At 44.7% G+C, this 18,059-nt stretch overlaps 1 protein-coding gene across 1 annotated transcript in view; it reads right to left on the bottom strand.

The window, feature by feature from the left end:
• Window positions 1–18,059, bottom strand: part of fbxo41 (F-box protein 41) — a 225,460-nt gene that overhangs the window by 32,189 nt on the left and 175,212 nt on the right. Inside the window, exons 8-9 of the mRNA XM_072254830.1 lie at window positions 12,213–12,308; window positions 4,077–4,195 (exon numbers count right to left, since the gene is read on the bottom strand). Of these exons, the coding sequence (XP_072110931.1) occupies window positions 4,077–4,195; window positions 12,213–12,308 (215 nt within the window). The remainder of the gene's footprint in view (window positions 1–4,076; window positions 4,196–12,212; window positions 12,309–18,059) is intronic.

The following is an 18,059-nucleotide window of genomic DNA, read 5'->3' as shown; positions in this document are numbered from 1 at the left end:
CCACTTCTCAGCCCAGTTTTGCATCCTAGGCTCAGACTTGAGGGTGACCTTTTAGAACAGAGTTAAGGAAGAATTATTTTAGCCAAAGAGTGGTGAATCTGTGGAATACTCTGTCACAGACTGCGGTAGAGACTGTGGGTATATTTAAGGTGGAAGTTGATAGTTTCCTGATTGGTCAGGGCATTAAAGGACATGGCGAGAAGGCAGGTGTATGGGTTTGAGTGGGACCTGTGATCAGCATGATGGAATGGCAGAGCAGACTTGATGGGCTGAATGGCCTAATTCTGCTCTAATGTCTTGTGCTGAAAAACGTTCAGCTTTACCCTTCTTGTCTATGATAAAAGTCCTTTCTCCCGATTCCAAAAGGCAGATCGGGTTATCGAAAGTGTGCCTAAGGGGATGTTGGTGTGCATTGTGGCAGATGAAAACAAATGAAGCTGAATATAGGTTACCAGGAACCCAGGAGTGCTGTACACATGATGAGAGATATGAACAGGTGAAAACAATTTGATTTTACTGAGGAGGATGGAACGCTGTTGAGAGGCCGGCCAGGTGGTCATGGTGTCATGAGCAAAATCAGCTGGCACTCATAATGGCTACCCACATACCAACTCTGCCACAGATAACTGGAGGTCCCCTTTTGGAGCAGTTCAGAGCCCCAGCAGGACACACAGGAGATGATCATGCCAACACTCAGAGAAGTTCTCAGCGTAGCCTTTGTGAAACTGCTCGTGTAGGCCATGGGACTATAACGCCAAGGTTTTGGGCCGTTGCAGCCCAGAGGTCTGAAAAGAATCAAGGATTGCGTCAGAGGAAGCAGTAGATGGGATGCAAAACCAAGCAACCCACGTGCTGATGAATGCCCAAGCCAAATCTGCAGCTGTTGTCAATGCTAAAGGGATGTCCTCTGGCCGCCTAGTTGTACGGTCAACTGAGATAAGAAGGTGTGTGAAACCCTGGGGGGGGTGAGGGGAAAGAGGACCAAGAAGGTTCACATTGACATGATCAAATCGTCATTCAGGGGCCTCAAAAGACGCCAATGGCGCCTGAACATGACAGATAATTTTCGCCCGCTGGCACTCCCCACAGGCTGCAGTCCAATCACGTATCTCCTTTCCAAAGCTGTGCCGAACAAACTTTATAGTAACCGGTTACTGTGAGGCCTTTTGGCCCAGATGCAAGAGGCCAGGTATGGAGTGAAAAACAGTCTGTTTCCAGTTTGTGGGCATGATGGGGCAGGGGCAACTGACTGAGAGATCACACGGAAGAGAAACCCCAGCTTTCCCAAACTTAATGTTAGCCAACCGCAAGCCCGTGACTGCTGTTATGGGTCAGTAAGCCGGCAAAATTAATCCCTTCATGTGGCCTCAACAGCTGACCGTGAGAAGCAATCAGCCACAGCATTATTTGCCCCCTGATATGCTGTATGTCCATTGTGAACTCAGATATGTAGGCCAGGTGGTGTTGCTGCCGTGCAGATCAAGGGTCCGATTTTTTGGCCGTCATGAGCATGAGAGGTTTATGGTCAACGAACGCTGTGAAATGGAGACGGAGACCTTCCAGAAGAAAATGAAAATGGTGACAGCCAATTACAGACCGAAAAGCTCACAGCCAAAGGAGCGGTACTTCCTTTCGTGGGGATGAAGCTGCCGACTGAACAAGGCAAGTGGCTGCTACATGCCTCCATCCAACTGTTCGTGCACAGCACCCACAGCATAGTCTGAGGCGTCAGTAGTGACGATTACGGGTGTGCTGGGGAGCAGATGCGCCGGTAGAGTCCTGTTAGAAAGAGCTGATTTAGAGTCATCAAATGTCCTGGCCACGTCTGTTGACCAGTCGACCACTTAATGAGGGGTATTACCTTTAAACGCATATACAGCGAGAGCTCAAGTCCAGCAACTCGTGGAACGAAGCAGCAATCGAAATTTATACCTAAAAACTCCTGTAGTATTTTTTGCAGTGCAGGGTGGTGGGAAATCTATAATAGAGGTTACTTTTGATGGGAGGGGTTCTGTGGAGATGTGATGGCCGAGAAAGTCGATGGTTGACAACCCAAACTGGCATTCAGCAGGATTAACAATCAACCCATGTTGGCTTAAGCACTCAAAAAGTGTGCGGAGATGAGATCGGCTTCAGATCTGGATGTGTAGGCAACAAATACATTATCCAGGTGAACAAAAGGAAAATCTTCATCTTTTAATACAAAGTCCATCACCCGTTGGAAAGTCTCTGCTGCATTTTTCAGTCCAAACGGCACGTGCAGAAACTCAAAACAGCCAAAAGGGATTATCACAGCTGTCTTGGAATGTCCTCTGGGCACACAGGCACCTGATGAAAGCCCCTAAACTAGACTGACTTTGGCAAAAATGAACGTTCGGGTAATCTTGCCGATAAGTCTTGAATGTGTGGGTACGGGGTGGTGGCTTCATTAAGGGATCAGTCATCACCACATAGACGGCAACCACCAATGGACTTTGGGACCATATGGAGGGGTTAACCCCAGGGGCTATTCGACCAGCGTACAATGCCAAGCCTTTCAATGTTGGCAAACTCAGCCTTTGCAGTTGCCAGTTTTTCTGGGTCCACAGGCCTGGACTGGCGGGCCAGTTATGGGAATGTGGTGTTTGACCCCATGGTTTGCGACTGTAGTGAAAAATGTGGGTTTGGCAAGGGCTGGGAATTCAGCACATTCACATGTTGAGTAAATTCACATGTGGTGGTGCAAGCGCTTGACATAGTCATTGGGGGGAACTTACTGGGCGAGCAGGGTAACGACCCGAAGTCCTTGACATCCACAAGCCGGCACTTCTTAAGATCAACCAACAGTCCTTGGGCACACAGCAAATCTGCACCTAACAGAGGTCTAGCCACTTTAGCCAAGATGAAGTCCCATGTATAACATAACCCATTGAAGTCACCGATCATGTCCCATATGTCTGGGTGCTGCTGCCATTGGTAGCCTCCAGCAAGGTTTTGTCGCTCTTTGCCTTCTCATCTGCAGGCGATGCTGGCAGTACACTCACTTGAGCTCCCCTGTCACACAGGAGGTATTGCCCTGAAAGGGTGTCCATAATAAACAGACACAGGGTGCACAGAGCTCTGATGTCCCGATGTGCTGTCACTGTTGAAGCTGCAAGGCAGTCAGCGTTTCCTAGCGTTCGCACCAGAGCACGAGTGGTAAAAGCACAGGCCTGGCATTGTCTGTTTGGCACCAGTGGTGTTGGGAGCCTTGCTGACTGAGCTTATTGAGGTACAGAAAGGAGGAGGAATGATGTTCCACTGCTTAGCTAAGTACAGACAATCAGCCATTTTAGCAACCTCGCTATAGTCCATCATAGGTGCATTAGCGAGGGCTATACGAGCTGGATCAGGCATTTGCTGCATAAAAATAAAACAAGATGGTGATTTCCCATGAAAGACGGCATGTGGGCTATCAGCTCCGAGGGGCTGCATTCGCCAAGGAAAGCAACTGTCTAGTGCACTCAGACTCTGAAAAGCCAAAGGTCTGTAAGAAGTGTGTTTTCAGTGATTGGTATTTATCACGTTCAGGCGGGTGTTCTTGTAGATTCACCACTCTCACAGCCGTGAAATTCCTGAGGGACACTACTACAACACCCCTGCCTGTAAGGAGCTTGTACATTTTCACGGTGACCACGTGGGCTTCCTCGTTGTCATAGTGATAAAACAGTACAGCACAGAAACAGGCCTTATGACCCATCTAGACCATGCTGCACACCGCAGTGATCACAGCTCAGAAGTAGTACAGTATATCTACTAGAGAATCTAATAACATTGTGAGCTGCCTGCAAAACGCCATTGGTAGCTCATGTCATAATCTCTTAATGATTATTTTAATCATAGAATATTTTATGTTCTATGACTCTAAAACTTCTTCTGGAAACTGAGTGTATAGACTCAGTTTGCATTGCTCTATCAATAAATCATCATACGAACTTATTGTCATACACACTATATGAAAAACACAAGTATACATGATCTTACTACCTCCAAATGCTGGGAATGTGAACAAAACAGATTTAGAAGAAAATATAGGTGGAAAGGCCGCTGATAGTTACCCAAGGAGGCTAGACCCTGCAATCCACATCCTGCACCTCCAACTCCCAGAGCTCGCAAGTGTGGCCAGCAGCGCCCGATCATCTGCAGACTACGGTTGTTGAACCGTGTTGGCTGGTGGCTGGCGGGGAGAAGAGAGAATGAGAAATTAAAACAAACTACATCACCACACTGTCACATCATAGAAATGACAGGCAACACTTACGGAAGCAAATGAGCATTCGGTATTTCAGGTTGAGACCTTCAGCAGTACTATAGAGGGCGTGATAGCCAGTATAAAAAGGACTGGAGACAGCACTCGTAGGTGAGAGGTGGATCGATTGTCACGTGGTGTGAGCAGAATTATCCGTAGCTTAATGAGAAAAAGACTAAGGAGCTGGTGGTAGACCTGAGGAGAGCTAAGGTACCGGTGACCCCTGTTTCCATCTAGGGGGTCAGTGTGGACATGGTGGGGGATTACAAATACCTGGGGATACGAATTGACAATAAACTGGACTGGTCAAAGAACACTGAGGCTGCCTATAAGAAGGGTCAGAGCCGTCTCTATTTCCTGAGGAGACTGAGGTCCTTTAACATCTGCCGGATGATGCTGAGGATGTTCTACGAGTGTGTGGTGGCCAGTGCTATCATGTTTGCTGTTGTGTGCTGGGGCAGCAGGCTGAGGGTAGCAGACACCAACAGAATCAACAAACTCATTCGTAAGGCCAGTGATGTCGTGGGGATGGAACTGGACTCTCTCATGGTGGTGTCTGAAAAGAGGATGCTGTCCAAGTTGCATGCCATCTTGGTCAATGTCTCCCATCCACTACATAAGGTACTTGGTGGGCACAGGAGTACATTCAGCCAGAGACTCATTCCTCCGAGATGCAACACTGAGCGTCATAGGAAGTTATTCCTGCCTGTGGCCATCAAACTTTACAACTCCTCCCTTGGAGTGTCAGACACCCTGAGCCAATAGGCTGGTCCTGGACTTATTTCATAATTTACTGGCATAATTTACATATTACTATTTAACTATTTATGGTTCTATTACTATTTATTATTTATGGTGCAACTGTAACGAAAACCAATTTCCCCCGGGATCAATAAAGTATGACTATGACTATCCAGCTGAGGTGTATGATGGGTGAGGGAGGGAAAATACTAAGAATGATCTCAGAAGCTGAGACACAGCAGACAGAAACGACTAACGGCTGAAGATGATGGAATCTGATCGGAGTTCCTGGTATAGAGGGATGGAGGTGGGGAAGGGAGACACTGGGAGGAATGTGTAAGTGAGGGGTAGAAGTTGAGGTTGGGGTAGGGGGAGAGGAAAGAGATGGAATGATGGTACCTGGTGGCATCAGAAGAGACAAAGGTTACTCATAACCAGAAGTTAGAGAAATTAATGTACAAATTTGAAGTATGGTTGTCAAATTTTACTTTGTAATTTTACATTATGTTTGGCCCAGTAGATAAAATCTCCCTCTGATACTATTCTATAATGTTTACAACTAAGAATCATGAGACATAGAAGCAGAATAAGGCCGTTTGGTTCATCGAGACTGCTTCACCATTCCCTTGTGGCTGATTTATTATCCCTTCCAAATTCATTCTCCTGCCTTGTCCTGATAGACATCTGGATGTTGTTGAATGCAGCAGGAAGAGGTACAGTCGACGTTTCAGGCTGAGACCCTTTGTCAGGACTAACGGAAAGGAGAGATAGTAAGAGATTTGAAAGGGGGAGGGGGAGATCCGAAATGATAGGAGAAGACAGGAGGGGGAGGGATGGAGCCAAGAGCTCGACAGCTGATTGGCAAAAGGGATATGAGTGGATCATGGGACAGACGGGAGGCCTAGGGAGAAAGAAAGGGAGAGGGGGGAAGCCCAGAGGATGGGCAAGGAGTATAGTGAGAGGGACAGAGGGAGAAAAAGGAGAGAAAGAAAAAAAATTAATAATAGTAAAAGACAAATAAATGACGGATGGGGTACGAAGGGGAGGAGGGGCATTAGTGGAAGTTCGAGAAGTCAATGTTCATGCCATCAAGTTGGAGGCTACCCAGACGGAATATAAGGTGTTGTTCCTCCAACCTGAGTGTGGCTTCATCTTGACAATAGAGGAGGCTGCCAGAGAAAGCAGGATCTCCCAGTGGCCACACATTTTAATTCCACATCCCATTCCCATTCTGATATGTCTATCCACAGCCTCCTCTACTGTCTGCCCCTCTGACTCTCAAAACAGGAGCCCCTCAGGAAGTGAAGTCACCACCTGCCGGCGATCTGACAGGAAGTCCAGGATCCAGCTGCACAAGGCAGGGTCAAGGCCGAGGTCTCTGAGCTTCTTGTCGAGCCTGGAGGGAATTATGGTGTTGAATGCTGAACTGTAGTCCAAGAATAGCATTCTCACATAAGCATCCTTCTTCTCCAGAAGTGTAAGGATGGTATGTACAGCAGTGGCTATTGCGTCGTCTGTCGATTGGTTGTGTTGGTTGGCAAATTGTAGGGGGTCTAGTTTAGGTGGTAGCAAGCTGCAGATGTAATCCTTGACCAGCCTCTCAAAGCATTTGCTTGTTATTGAGGTGAGTGCGACAGGACACCAGTCGTTCAGAAATGTTACCTTGGTCTTTTTTGGTACACGGATAAAGGTGGATAATTTGAAGCAGGAGGGCACTCTACACTGGAAGAGGGAGAGATTAAAAATGTCTGTAAACACACCTGCCAGGTGTGCTGCGCACATCCTGAGTACTGGCCCTTGGACGCCGTCCGGTCCCGCAGCCTAGCAACTGTCCACTCGTTGGAAACATCTGCATACCTCAGCCTCAGGGATGACCAGGTTGCAGGTTGTAGCGGTGGCTTTCCTCGGAGGCTCTGAGTTAGCAACATCAAATTGAGCATAACAGCGATTCAGCTCATCTGGGAGAGAGGCTGCGATGTTGGCGGCACCACAACGTTTGGCTTTGAAGTCTGCGATGGTACGCAGCACTCGCCACAAGTCACGTGTGCTACTTGTTTTGAATCTTGACTCAATCCTGTCCTTGTATAGTTGTTTCGCAGCCTTGATAGCTTTGCGCAGATCACAGCTACTTATCTTGAGCTCTAGCTGATCACTGTCAATGTAAGCTCGGTGTTGCGCAGTAAGTGCTGCTCGCACGGAACTATTGATCCTGGGTTTCTGGTTTAGGAAGACCCTGACCGAGTTCTGGGGGACAACGTCATCAATGCACTTCCGGATGAAGCACATGATTCCATCAGTGAACCCGGAGACATCCTCATCATGGAAGACATTCCAGTTGATGTCATCGAAGCAGTCCTGTAGAATGGCGGCCGACTGGTCAGACCAACAGTGGACAGTTTTAACTATGGCCGCCTCTTAAATAGATTATGAGAATGGGCAAAGAAGCAACAGATGAGGGTGACTGTAGGTGTAATGGAATGTGAAGAAGGCTCTCATAGTTTGAAGAGGGATCTGCATCAGTTGGAAAAATGGGCAGAAAAATGGCAGATGGAATTTAATGCAAACATGTGCAAGGTTCTGTACTGCAGTAGGTCTTACACAGTGAACAGTAGGACACTGCGGAGTGCGGTATAACAAAGACATCTCAGAATACAAGTCCATAATTCATTGAAAGTGTTATCTCAGGTAGATTGGCTTGTAAAGAAAGCTTTTGGCACATTGGCATTCATAAATCAATGTATTGAGTAAGAAGATGGGGTGTACAAGATGTTGCTGAGGCCTAACATGGAAAACTGTGTGTAGTTTTGGTCACTTACCTACAGGAAGGATGTAAACAAGTTTGAAAGAGTGCAGAAAAAATCTACAAGAATGTTGCCAGATCTGGAGGATCTGAGTTATATGGAAAGATCGAATAGATTTGGACTGTATTCTTTAGAACGTAGAAGATTGAGAGCAGATTTGATCGAGGTATACAAAATTATGAGGGGTATAGATAGGACAAATGCAAGCAGGCTTTTTCCACTGAAGTTGGGTGGGACTACAACCACAGATCATGGCTTAAAGATGAAAGGTGAAAGTTTAAGGGCTATGAAGGGAAACTTCTTCACTCAGAGGGTTGTGAGAGTGTGGAATAAGCTGCCAGCAGAAGTGGTGCATACAGGCTTGATTTAATTATTTAAGAGAAAATTAGATTGCTATATGGAGAGTAGGGAAACGGAGGGCAATAGTCCAGGTGCAGGTCATTCGGAGTGGGCAGCTTAAATGGTTTCTTGCATTGTCAAAGTGTCTGTCTCTGTAGTACTTCTTATTGACTGTATGAATAAATACACACGTAAAATATTCATTTAAAACTTGGCCAACCTCCTGTAGCTCTGCACATATATAACCACACTGATCTTCAAAGGGGCCTATTGTGTCCCTCGTCACCCTTTTTTTGTAATCTATTTTTTACTGAAACATTTCCGTAAGATGTATTTCAGATATTGTACATACACAAGCCCTTCGGCCCACAAAGCTGTGCTGAACATGTCCCTACCTTAAAACTACCTAGGCTTTACCCATAGCCCTCTATTCTTCCAAGCTCCATTTAGCTATCCAGGAGTCTCTTAAAAGACCCTATCGTTTCCGCCCCCACCAACGCCACCGCCACCGGCAACCCATTCCACGCACTCACCCCTCTCTGTGTAAAAAACTTACCCCTGACATCTCCTCTGTACCTGCTTCCAAGCGCCTTAAAACTGTGCCCTCTCATACTAACCATTTCAGCCCTGGAGAAAAGCCTCTGACTATCCACATGATCAATGCCTCTCATTATTTTGTACACCTCTAACAAGTCACCTCTCATCCTCCGTCACTCCAAGGAGAAAAGGCAGAGTTCACTCAACCTATTCTCATTAGGCATGCTCCCCAATCCAGGCAACATCCTTGTAAATCTCCTCTGCACCCTTTATATGGCTTCCACATCCTTCCTGTAGTGAGGTGACCAGAACTGAGCACAGTACTCCAAGTGGGATCTGACCAGGGTCCTATATAGCTGCAACATTACTTCTCACCTCTTAAACGCAATCCCATGATTGATGAAGGCCAATGCACTGTACGCTTTCTTAACTACAGAGTCAACCTGCGTAGCAGTTTGAGTGTCCTATGGACTTGGATCCCAAGATCCCTCTGATCCTCCACACTACCAAGAGTCTTACCATTAATACTATATTCTGCCATCACATTTGAACCACCTCACACTTATCTGGGTTGAACTCCATCTGCCACTTCTCAGCCCAGTTTTGTATCCTATCAATACCCCATTGTAACCTCTGACAGCCCTCCACACTATCTACAACACCCCCAACCTTTGTGTCATCAGCAAATTTACTAACCCACCCCTCCACTTTCTCATCCAGGTCATTTATAAAAATCACAAAGAGTAGGGGTCCCAGAACAGATCCCTGAGGCACACCACTGGTCACCGGCCTCCATGCAGAATATGACCCATCTACAGCCACTCTTTGCCTTCTGTGGGCAAGTCAGTTCTGGATCCACAAAGCAATGTCCCCTTGGATCCCATGCCTCCTTACTTTCTCAATAAGCCTTGCATGGGGTACCTTATCAAACACCTTGCTGAAATCCATATACACGACATCTACGGCCCTACCTTCATCCATGTGCTTAGTCACATCCTCAAAAAATCCAATCAGGCTCATAAGGCATGGCCTGCCTTTGACAAAGGCATGCTGACTATTCCTAATCATATTATGCCTCTTGAAACGTTCATAAATCCTGCCTCTCAGGATCTTCTCCATCAACTTACCAACCACTGAAGTAAGATTCACAGGTCTATAATTTCCCTGGCTATCCCTACAACCTTTCTTGAATAAGGGAACAACATCCACAACCCTCCAATCCTCCGGAACATCTCCTGTCCTCATTGATGATGCAAAGATTATTACCAGAGGCTCAGCAATCTCCTCCATCGCTTCCCACAGTAGCCTGGGGTACATCCCCTTCGGTCCCAATGATCTATCCAACTTGATGCTTTCCAGAAGCTCCAGCAAATCCTCTTTCTTAATATTTACATTCTCAAACTTTTCCGTCCACTATAAGTCATCCCTACAATCACCAAGATCCTTTTCCATAGTGAATACCGAAGCAAAGTATTCATTAAGTAACCCTACTGTTTCCTCTGGTTCCATACACGCTTTTCCATTTACACTTGATTTGTCCTATTCTCTCACGTCTTATCCTCTTGCTCTTCACATACTTGTAGAATGGCTTGGGGTTTTCCTTAATCCTATCGCCAAGTTCTTCTCAGGGCCCCTTCTGGCTCTCCTAATTTCATTCTTAAGCTCTTTCCTGCTAGCCTTATAATCTTCTAGATTCATATTATTACCTAGTTTTTAGAACCTTTCGTAAGCTCTTCTTTTCTCCTTGACCAGATTTACAACAGCCCTTGTACACCACGGATCTTGTACCTTACCGTCCTTTCCACATCTCATTGGAGTGTACCTACTCAGAACCCCACGCAAGTGTCCCCTGAACATTTGCCACATTTCTTCCGTATGTTTCCCTGAGAACATCTGTTTCCAATTTATGCTTCAAGTTCCTGCCTGATAGCCTCGTAGTTCCCCTTACTCCAATTAAATGTTTCCCTAACTTGTCTGTTCCTCTCTCTCTCCAATGCTATGGTACAGGAGATAGAACTGTGATCACTATCTCCAAAATGCTCTCCCACTAAGAGATCTGACACCTGACCAGGTGCATTTCCAAATACCAGATCAAGTACAGCCTCTCCTCTTCTAGGTTTATCTATATATTGTGTCAAGAAACCTTCCTGAACACATCTAACAAACTCTACCCCATCTAAACCCCTCACTCTAGGGAGATGCCAATCAATATTTGGGAAATTAAAATTTCCCACCACAACAACCCTGTTATTATTATTCCTTTCCAGAATCTGTCTCTCTACCTGCTCCTCGATGTCTCTGTTACTGTTGGGTGGACTATAACAAACACCTAGTAGAGTTATTGACCCCTTCCTATTCCTAACTTCCACCCACAGAGACTCTGTAGACAACCCTTCCATGACTTCCTCCTTTTCTGCAGCCGTGAAACTATCCCTGATCAACAGTGCCATGCCCCCACCTCAATTTTTCAGATTCTTCTTCCTTTATCAGCCAAGGATATTTCATGTCCTCTTTTGTCCTCTAGATTTCCTCCTCATTTTACATTCCTTATGGTCTCCAAAAGAGTCACTTGATCCTAGCTGTCAATACCTGACATATGCCTCTTTTATTTTCCTGATAAAGCCTCAATATCTTTTGTCAACCACAGTTCCCTAATCAAATCAGCCTTTCCTCTCAATCTGATAAGAATATGTTGCCTTGAACACTCCCCATCTCAGTTTTAAAAGCCTTCCACTAGCTAGATGTCACTTACCTCCAGTCTATCTCTCCCAGTGAACCTTTGCAAGATACTGTCTAATTCCATAAAATAAGCCTTGCTCAAATTTAGGATTTTAACTATTAGTCAATCCTTTTAATTTCCATAACTATTTTGAAACTAATAGTATTATGGTTCTTGGTCTCTAAGCAGTCCCTGTGGAAGTTTGTGATTTTGATGTATTTAATCTTTTAATGTGACAAAATGAAACCTGTATAATCCCAGAGTGTTTTGCTATATGTTAAGTGTATACGTAACTGAAGGCATCTAATGTTCTGATTTTTGTGTAACCAAGGAGTGATCGGTTTATTGCGTGGCCTTGATTAGAAGATACACAGGACTGTAGCTGCAGAATGTTAAGACTCAGCCAGCTAGAACAGATAACAGCCAAAGAAACATGCAAAAACAAACTTCGTAAGCTGTAAAATAGGAGTCGCCTGTCATCCATTCTGAGGAGTGAAGGTGGACTTCCCCTTGCAAGTTATAAGCATGCTTTTAATACATCCACTCTGAGCTTATTCTGCTTTGTTGTAAGACCTGTCGAAAGGTACGCAACTTTCCCGATTGACATCAGCTCAACCTCATTTCCTAACTGGAGATTGAGTATAGTTCCTTCTTCATATTGCTTGAGAAAAGTTTCCTGGTCACCCATCTAATCCCTTAGCCCCAGAAACGTGCTGAATAACATTTGGTTGAAGCACTTTGCAATATTTAATGTCTTCAAAAGATGCTAGCTATATTAACAGACTTTAAAGAAAGGAGGTGTCCTTACCAAGGATGTAATGGTGCAACTTGCAAGGAAATTATGTCTCTACAGCCAGCTCCCAAAGCCCAAATCACTTCATGGCCAACTGGATCTGTTGAACTTCTGAAAGTGTAATACATTTATTGTTAAAGCTGTGAAATAACACAACTCAACCTGCAACCAAAACAATAACACTCACCAAATGTACCAATGCAGTGTCATCATTTCCCTGGACAATTTGATCAACAGCGTATGAAGCATAGTAACTATAAGATGTTTATTCTGCTCTCTCAGCATCAAAATGAAATATGGACAATTTCACTTGATGACCAGAGAACATGATAATTGCCACACATGTATTGCTTCCAGCCTTGCCTATCATAATGCGAACAGCAAAACAATTCAATGTTGTCAACCAGTCGGATGCAAGAACTTGTTGGTCATGGGCTCTTGCGGGACATTTTAGTGGCACTTGGGATGGTGGCAGAGTTGATATAAAATATGTTATACAGGAACAAATGTTCAAAGCTCAAAATAAATTTACTATCTAAGTGCATATATGTCACCAAATAATGAGATTCAATTACTTGCAGGTATTTACAGTAGAACTAAAAATACAATAGAATCAATAAAAATAGACACAAAACAGTGTCAACAGTCAATGTGCAAAAGAAGACAAACTGTGTAAACACAAAAATAGATAGATAGATAATTCTGAGAACATGAATTATAGAGCCCTTGAGAGTGAGTCCATAGGTTGTGGCATCAGTTTTAAACATACCATAAAAGACTAGTAACAAATTAAAACCTTTAGGCAAGGCCACTGATCAAGAAGATGAGGCATCAGCGATCCATGGCGACTGGATTCAAGGCTTTAGAAGACAGAGAGTAGTGGTGGAGGGTGTTATTTGAAATGGAGATGTGATTAGTGATGTTATAAAGGATCAATGCTGTTTGTGATTTTTATAAATAATTGGGATGAAAATGTTGGTGGGTTCATCAGTAAATTTGAAGAAATAAGACCATCAGACATAAGACAAATTCGGCCAATTGACCTCTCAAGTCTGCACCGCCATTCTACCATGGCTGATTTATTCTTCCTCTTTTAAAAACCAACAGAAAGCAACTAAAAATGTCTATATGAAAGTAAGCTAGCCCATAATATTAAAGGGGATATCAGAAGTTTCTTTAGATACATAAAGTGTAAAAGAGGAGCGAGAGTGGATATTGGACTCTTGGAAAATGATGCTGGAGAGGTAGTAACAGTAGGCTACAAAATTGAGGAAGAACTGAATAAGTATTTTGCGTTAGCCTTCACTGTGGAAAATATTAGCAGCATGGTGTAAGTTCCAGGTGACGGGGTCATGAAGTGTGTGAAGTTACCATAACTAGAGAGAATTTTCTTGGGAAACTGAAAGGTCTGAAGGTAGATAATTCACCTGGAACACATGGTGCACAACCCAGAGTTCTGGAAGGGGTCATTGAAGAGATCGTAGATGCATTAGTAAAGATCTTTCAAGAATCACTAGATTGTGGAATGGTTCCTGAAGACTGGAAAATTGCAAATGTCACTCCACGCTTCAAGTAACGGGAAAGGAAGCAGAAATCAAACTATAGGCCAATTAGACTAACCTCAGTGGTTGGGAGGATGTTCGAATCAATTACTAAGGATGAGGTCTTAGGGTACTTGGAGGCACATGATAAAATGGGCCATAGATAGCATGGTTTCCTCAAGAGAAAATCTAGCCTGACAAATATGCTGGAATTCTTTGAAGAAATCGGGGCAAGACTGTGCAAGCACGTGGACATCAGCCAGTTAGAACAGCGAGAAGAGATTAAAAGTGAGAAGAGTTTAAAAGGAGGCGTTATTTCTTCAGCAGTTTGATCGAGGCACAACTGCGCAACTACGTGGACGTCAGCCAGTTAGAACAACGTGAAGAGTTTAAGTGAGGAGAGTTTAAAAGGAGGCGGTTATTTCTTCAGCAGCTTGATCGAGGCATGACCATGCACGCGCGTGTTCATCAGCCAGGTTAAACATTCAAGAAGTGTTTAAAAGGAGACAGCTTTAGAGAGCGGGCGATGGAGGTGCAGGCAACGGAGTAGAGAGAAACAAAGTAGGAAGGCTTTGGCTCAACGGGGCTTCGGCAATAATAGGTCAAGGTGAGGTAGGTTATCTGTGTAGAATACAAACAGGAAGTATGTGTGTGAAGCCAGTGTTGTGTGATCGGTGTCAGATGTGGGAAGTCCTGGAGATTCCCAGCCTCTCAGACAGCCACATCTGCCCCAGGTGCGTTGAGCTGCAGCTCCTCAGGGACCATGTTAGGGAACTGGAGATACATCTCGATGACCTTCGTCTGGTCAAGGACAGTGAGGAGCTGATAGAGAGGAGCTATAGGCAGGTAGTCATCCCGGGACCTCGGGAGTCAGATAAGTGTCTGACATGGGTTCTCAGAAGGGTGACACAAGTATGGGGAAAGGAAGTAAGGGAGAAAGGTATGAAGGAGGATAAGGGAAACAGGGTCCTAAAATAGCCCCTTTAAGAGAACAAGGTGTGAAATGGTAGAATGAAGGGAGATGGGGTGTCTACCAGGGTCTGCCACCTAAGAGGGGGTGGTCGAGGACGCAGTCAGAATGTTTGCATTCCCCAGTATGAATACCGGATACCCACGGAAATATTTCAATTGCAGACACGAATGTCATTTTGCCAGGTATTGCCCATAATCCAGACTGATTGGGCATGGTCAGGATATAGCAAAAGCTTCGTTGCCCCTGAAAGGTCAACCATGTTACACACAATGTAATGTCCAGGGTGTCAATACAGATTCACAACTATATCCGGAGATACCTATAGGGACTCCAAGTGCACAACGAGGGTGTCAGGCCTCAGTTACATAGGAGTGAACTGCAAGGCGGGATGATGCAGGTAGACCCTTTGTAGAAGCTAGGGTAGGAAGCCGCCCTATTACATTTCCCAGATAGGTCATCCCCCCATCAGTATCCAAAAGGGTATACCTGTTGCTGAGAGGAATGGCCACAGGGGGACTTGCTATAGCTTTCGTTGTCGGCCATCCTTCAGATGTCCTTCAGGAGCAATCATATATTCAGATCGTATGTATGTTTGTAATAGTTGGACTCAATATTTACTGTAATGGGAAGTGAGAGTTTACGTCTCAGCAGATGGTAAAGCTTTACCATCAGGACCTTGTTGAAGTATATATTTGAGAAGGCGAGAGGAAACACACTTGGAGTCAAGGCTCATGTAAAGACATCCCTGGAAGAGACAGGAAGGCTGATGGGTTAGCCAAATTAGGATCAAGATGTGGAGTGAAATGGAATCCAGATTATAGAAGGAATGATGACACAGAAACAGACAAACAGTATACCTATAGACTTAATTAAGGTACAGCAATAAGTTCTGGAGTTAGCAAAGGTACAGACAGGGAAAAATTCTGAAGAGTATGCGAACTATCCAGGAATACAGGTACAGAATGGGATTGTACTTAATAACAGTAGATTTGTGGTGCCAGAAAGTGAAGAAAAACCCAGATGATGTATTGGTCCGTTTTTGGGCTTCAAGGAGCAGATAGAACTATGGAACAGTTGAATAATCTGTGTTAGTGGCCGAAGGTGTGAGGAAATGTAAAAGATTATTGTAAGAATTGTTTGATTTGTGCCCAGCATAACCCAGATAAATTGGCTAGAAAAGCAGTTTTAAAACACAAAAGGCCCGTAGAAGACCCATGGGTTAACCTCCAGATTGACTGTGTAGGACCTTTACCTCCATCCCTGGAGGTCTGAAATATATCCTTGTGATAGTAGATACTTTCACCAAGTGGGTAGAGGCTTTTCCAACTAGAAATACCACTGCTAAGGTTATAGCTAGGATTTTGTTTGAGAAACTCTTTACTGCTTGGGGTTGCCAAGGAGTTTAGAATCAGATCAAGGTCCTCACTTCACTGCACAGGTGATGCAAAATCTGATGAGACTGTTTAAGGTACAGCAGAGGTTTCATAGCCTTTGTCGACCCCAATCCAATGGAATTGTTGAACAGATACACAGAATTTTGAAGACAATGTTAGCTAAAATGGCTAAACAACATAGGACCACTTGGGTCACTGTCTTACCCTATGTCCTTATGATACTTTGTACCACCAAAGCTTCTTCTACTGGTCTTACGCATTTTAAATTGATGATGACCCAGAGAGAAATGAGAGGGTTAGAATTCCTGGTTGGGCTAGATTTATCAGAGCCCGAGTATGATGGTATTGTAAAGGACAAATGGGTGCAGCAATTAATTGATACTATTAAGGAAGCCCATTATGTCGAAGACAATAATATGGTACAGAAGAAACAACAGAGTAAAGTTTATTTTGGTGTGCGAATAAAACTTAGGGAGTTGGAGGGAGGACAGAAGGCTACATGATCTCAGTACATCGGCCAGGCCCTTTTACACTTCCAAGATCTGTGGGATCATATGATGTCATTGACAGAGACACTCCATCTGGTTATTGAATCCAGATTGCCCCAAATAAGTTAGATTGGCATCATTTTAACCAGCTTGAATCCTTTGGACATAGTCAATGTTCTCTAGTAGCTGAGATCCACAGTCACATTGTCAATGAGATACTCTGGACGACAGAGGGACAGGAGTCCTCGTGCAAGACTCCCAGAAGATTAATTACAGGCTGAGTCTGTGGTAAAGAAGGCAAATACAATGTTGGCATTTATTTCAAGGGGAACAGAAATTAAAAGCAAGGAGATAATCTCCTTTACTCTCTGTATACCCACGACTGTGTTGCCACCCACCACTCCATCTGCTATTTAAATTTGCTGATGACGCCACACTGATTGGCCTAATCTCAAATAATAATGTGGCAGCCCACAGAGAGGAAGTCATCTCCCTCACACAGTGGAGTCAAGAAAACAACTTCTCCCTCAATGTCACAAAAACAAAGGAGCTGGTTGTGGATTACAGGAGGAATGGAGACAGGCTAACTCCCATAGACATCAATGGATCTGGAGTGAGAGTGAACAGCTTTAAGTTCCTCAGCGTAAACATCACTGAGGATCTCACGTGGTCCGCACATACCGGCTGTGTGGTGAAAAAGGCACAACAGCACCTCTTTCACCTCAGACGGTTGATGAAGTTTGGTCTGGCCCCCCCCAAATCCTAAGATCTTTCTACAGGAACACAATTGAGAGCATCCTGACTGGCTGCATCACTGCCTGGTATGGGAACTGTACCTCCCTCAATCGCAGGACTCTGCAGAGAGTGGTGCGGACAGCCCAGTGCATCTGTAGATGTGAACTTCCCACTATTCATGACACTTTCGAAGCTAGGTATGTAAAAAGGGCCTGAAAAAATCATTGGAGACCCAAGCAACCCCAACCACAAACTGTTCCAGCTGCTATCATTCAGGAAACGGTACCGCAGCATAAATGCCAGGACCAACAGGCTCCAGCACAGCTTTTTCCACCAGGCTATTAATCTGCTTCATTCATGCTGACACAACTGTATTTCTGTGTTATATTGACTGTTCTGTTGTACAGAATATTTATTATAAATTACTATAATTGCACATTGCACATTTAGAGGAGACATGCATAAAGATGAGAAGGAGGAGGAGATGGCGGCGCGCCTGTGCGTGCGCAGCTCTCCGGTGAAAAATGATATCGTATCTGTTAAATAGGGGCTGTGGACAATTCTGATTTGATGCAGAATGGACGTGAAAGCACAGAGGAACATCTGGAAAAATTTCTGAAACGCCCGTTCTCTGCTGTTGTTACTGTGTGGTCGGGAATCTTTCGGAGGGTAGGCCTCAAAATCCCCGGCCTTGCCTGCTGTTGGCGACCGAGAAGGAGGTTGAATCGTTC

The sequence above is a fragment of the Mobula birostris genome, chromosome 4 (assembly GCF_030028105.1).
Source record: "Mobula birostris isolate sMobBir1 chromosome 4, sMobBir1.hap1, whole genome shotgun sequence".
In the NCBI taxonomy this organism is placed as follows: domain Eukaryota; kingdom Metazoa; phylum Chordata; class Chondrichthyes; order Myliobatiformes; family Myliobatidae; genus Mobula; species Mobula birostris.
The sequence above is the reverse complement of the archived record's forward strand: the minus strand, read 5'-3'. Positions and strand labels throughout refer to the sequence as shown.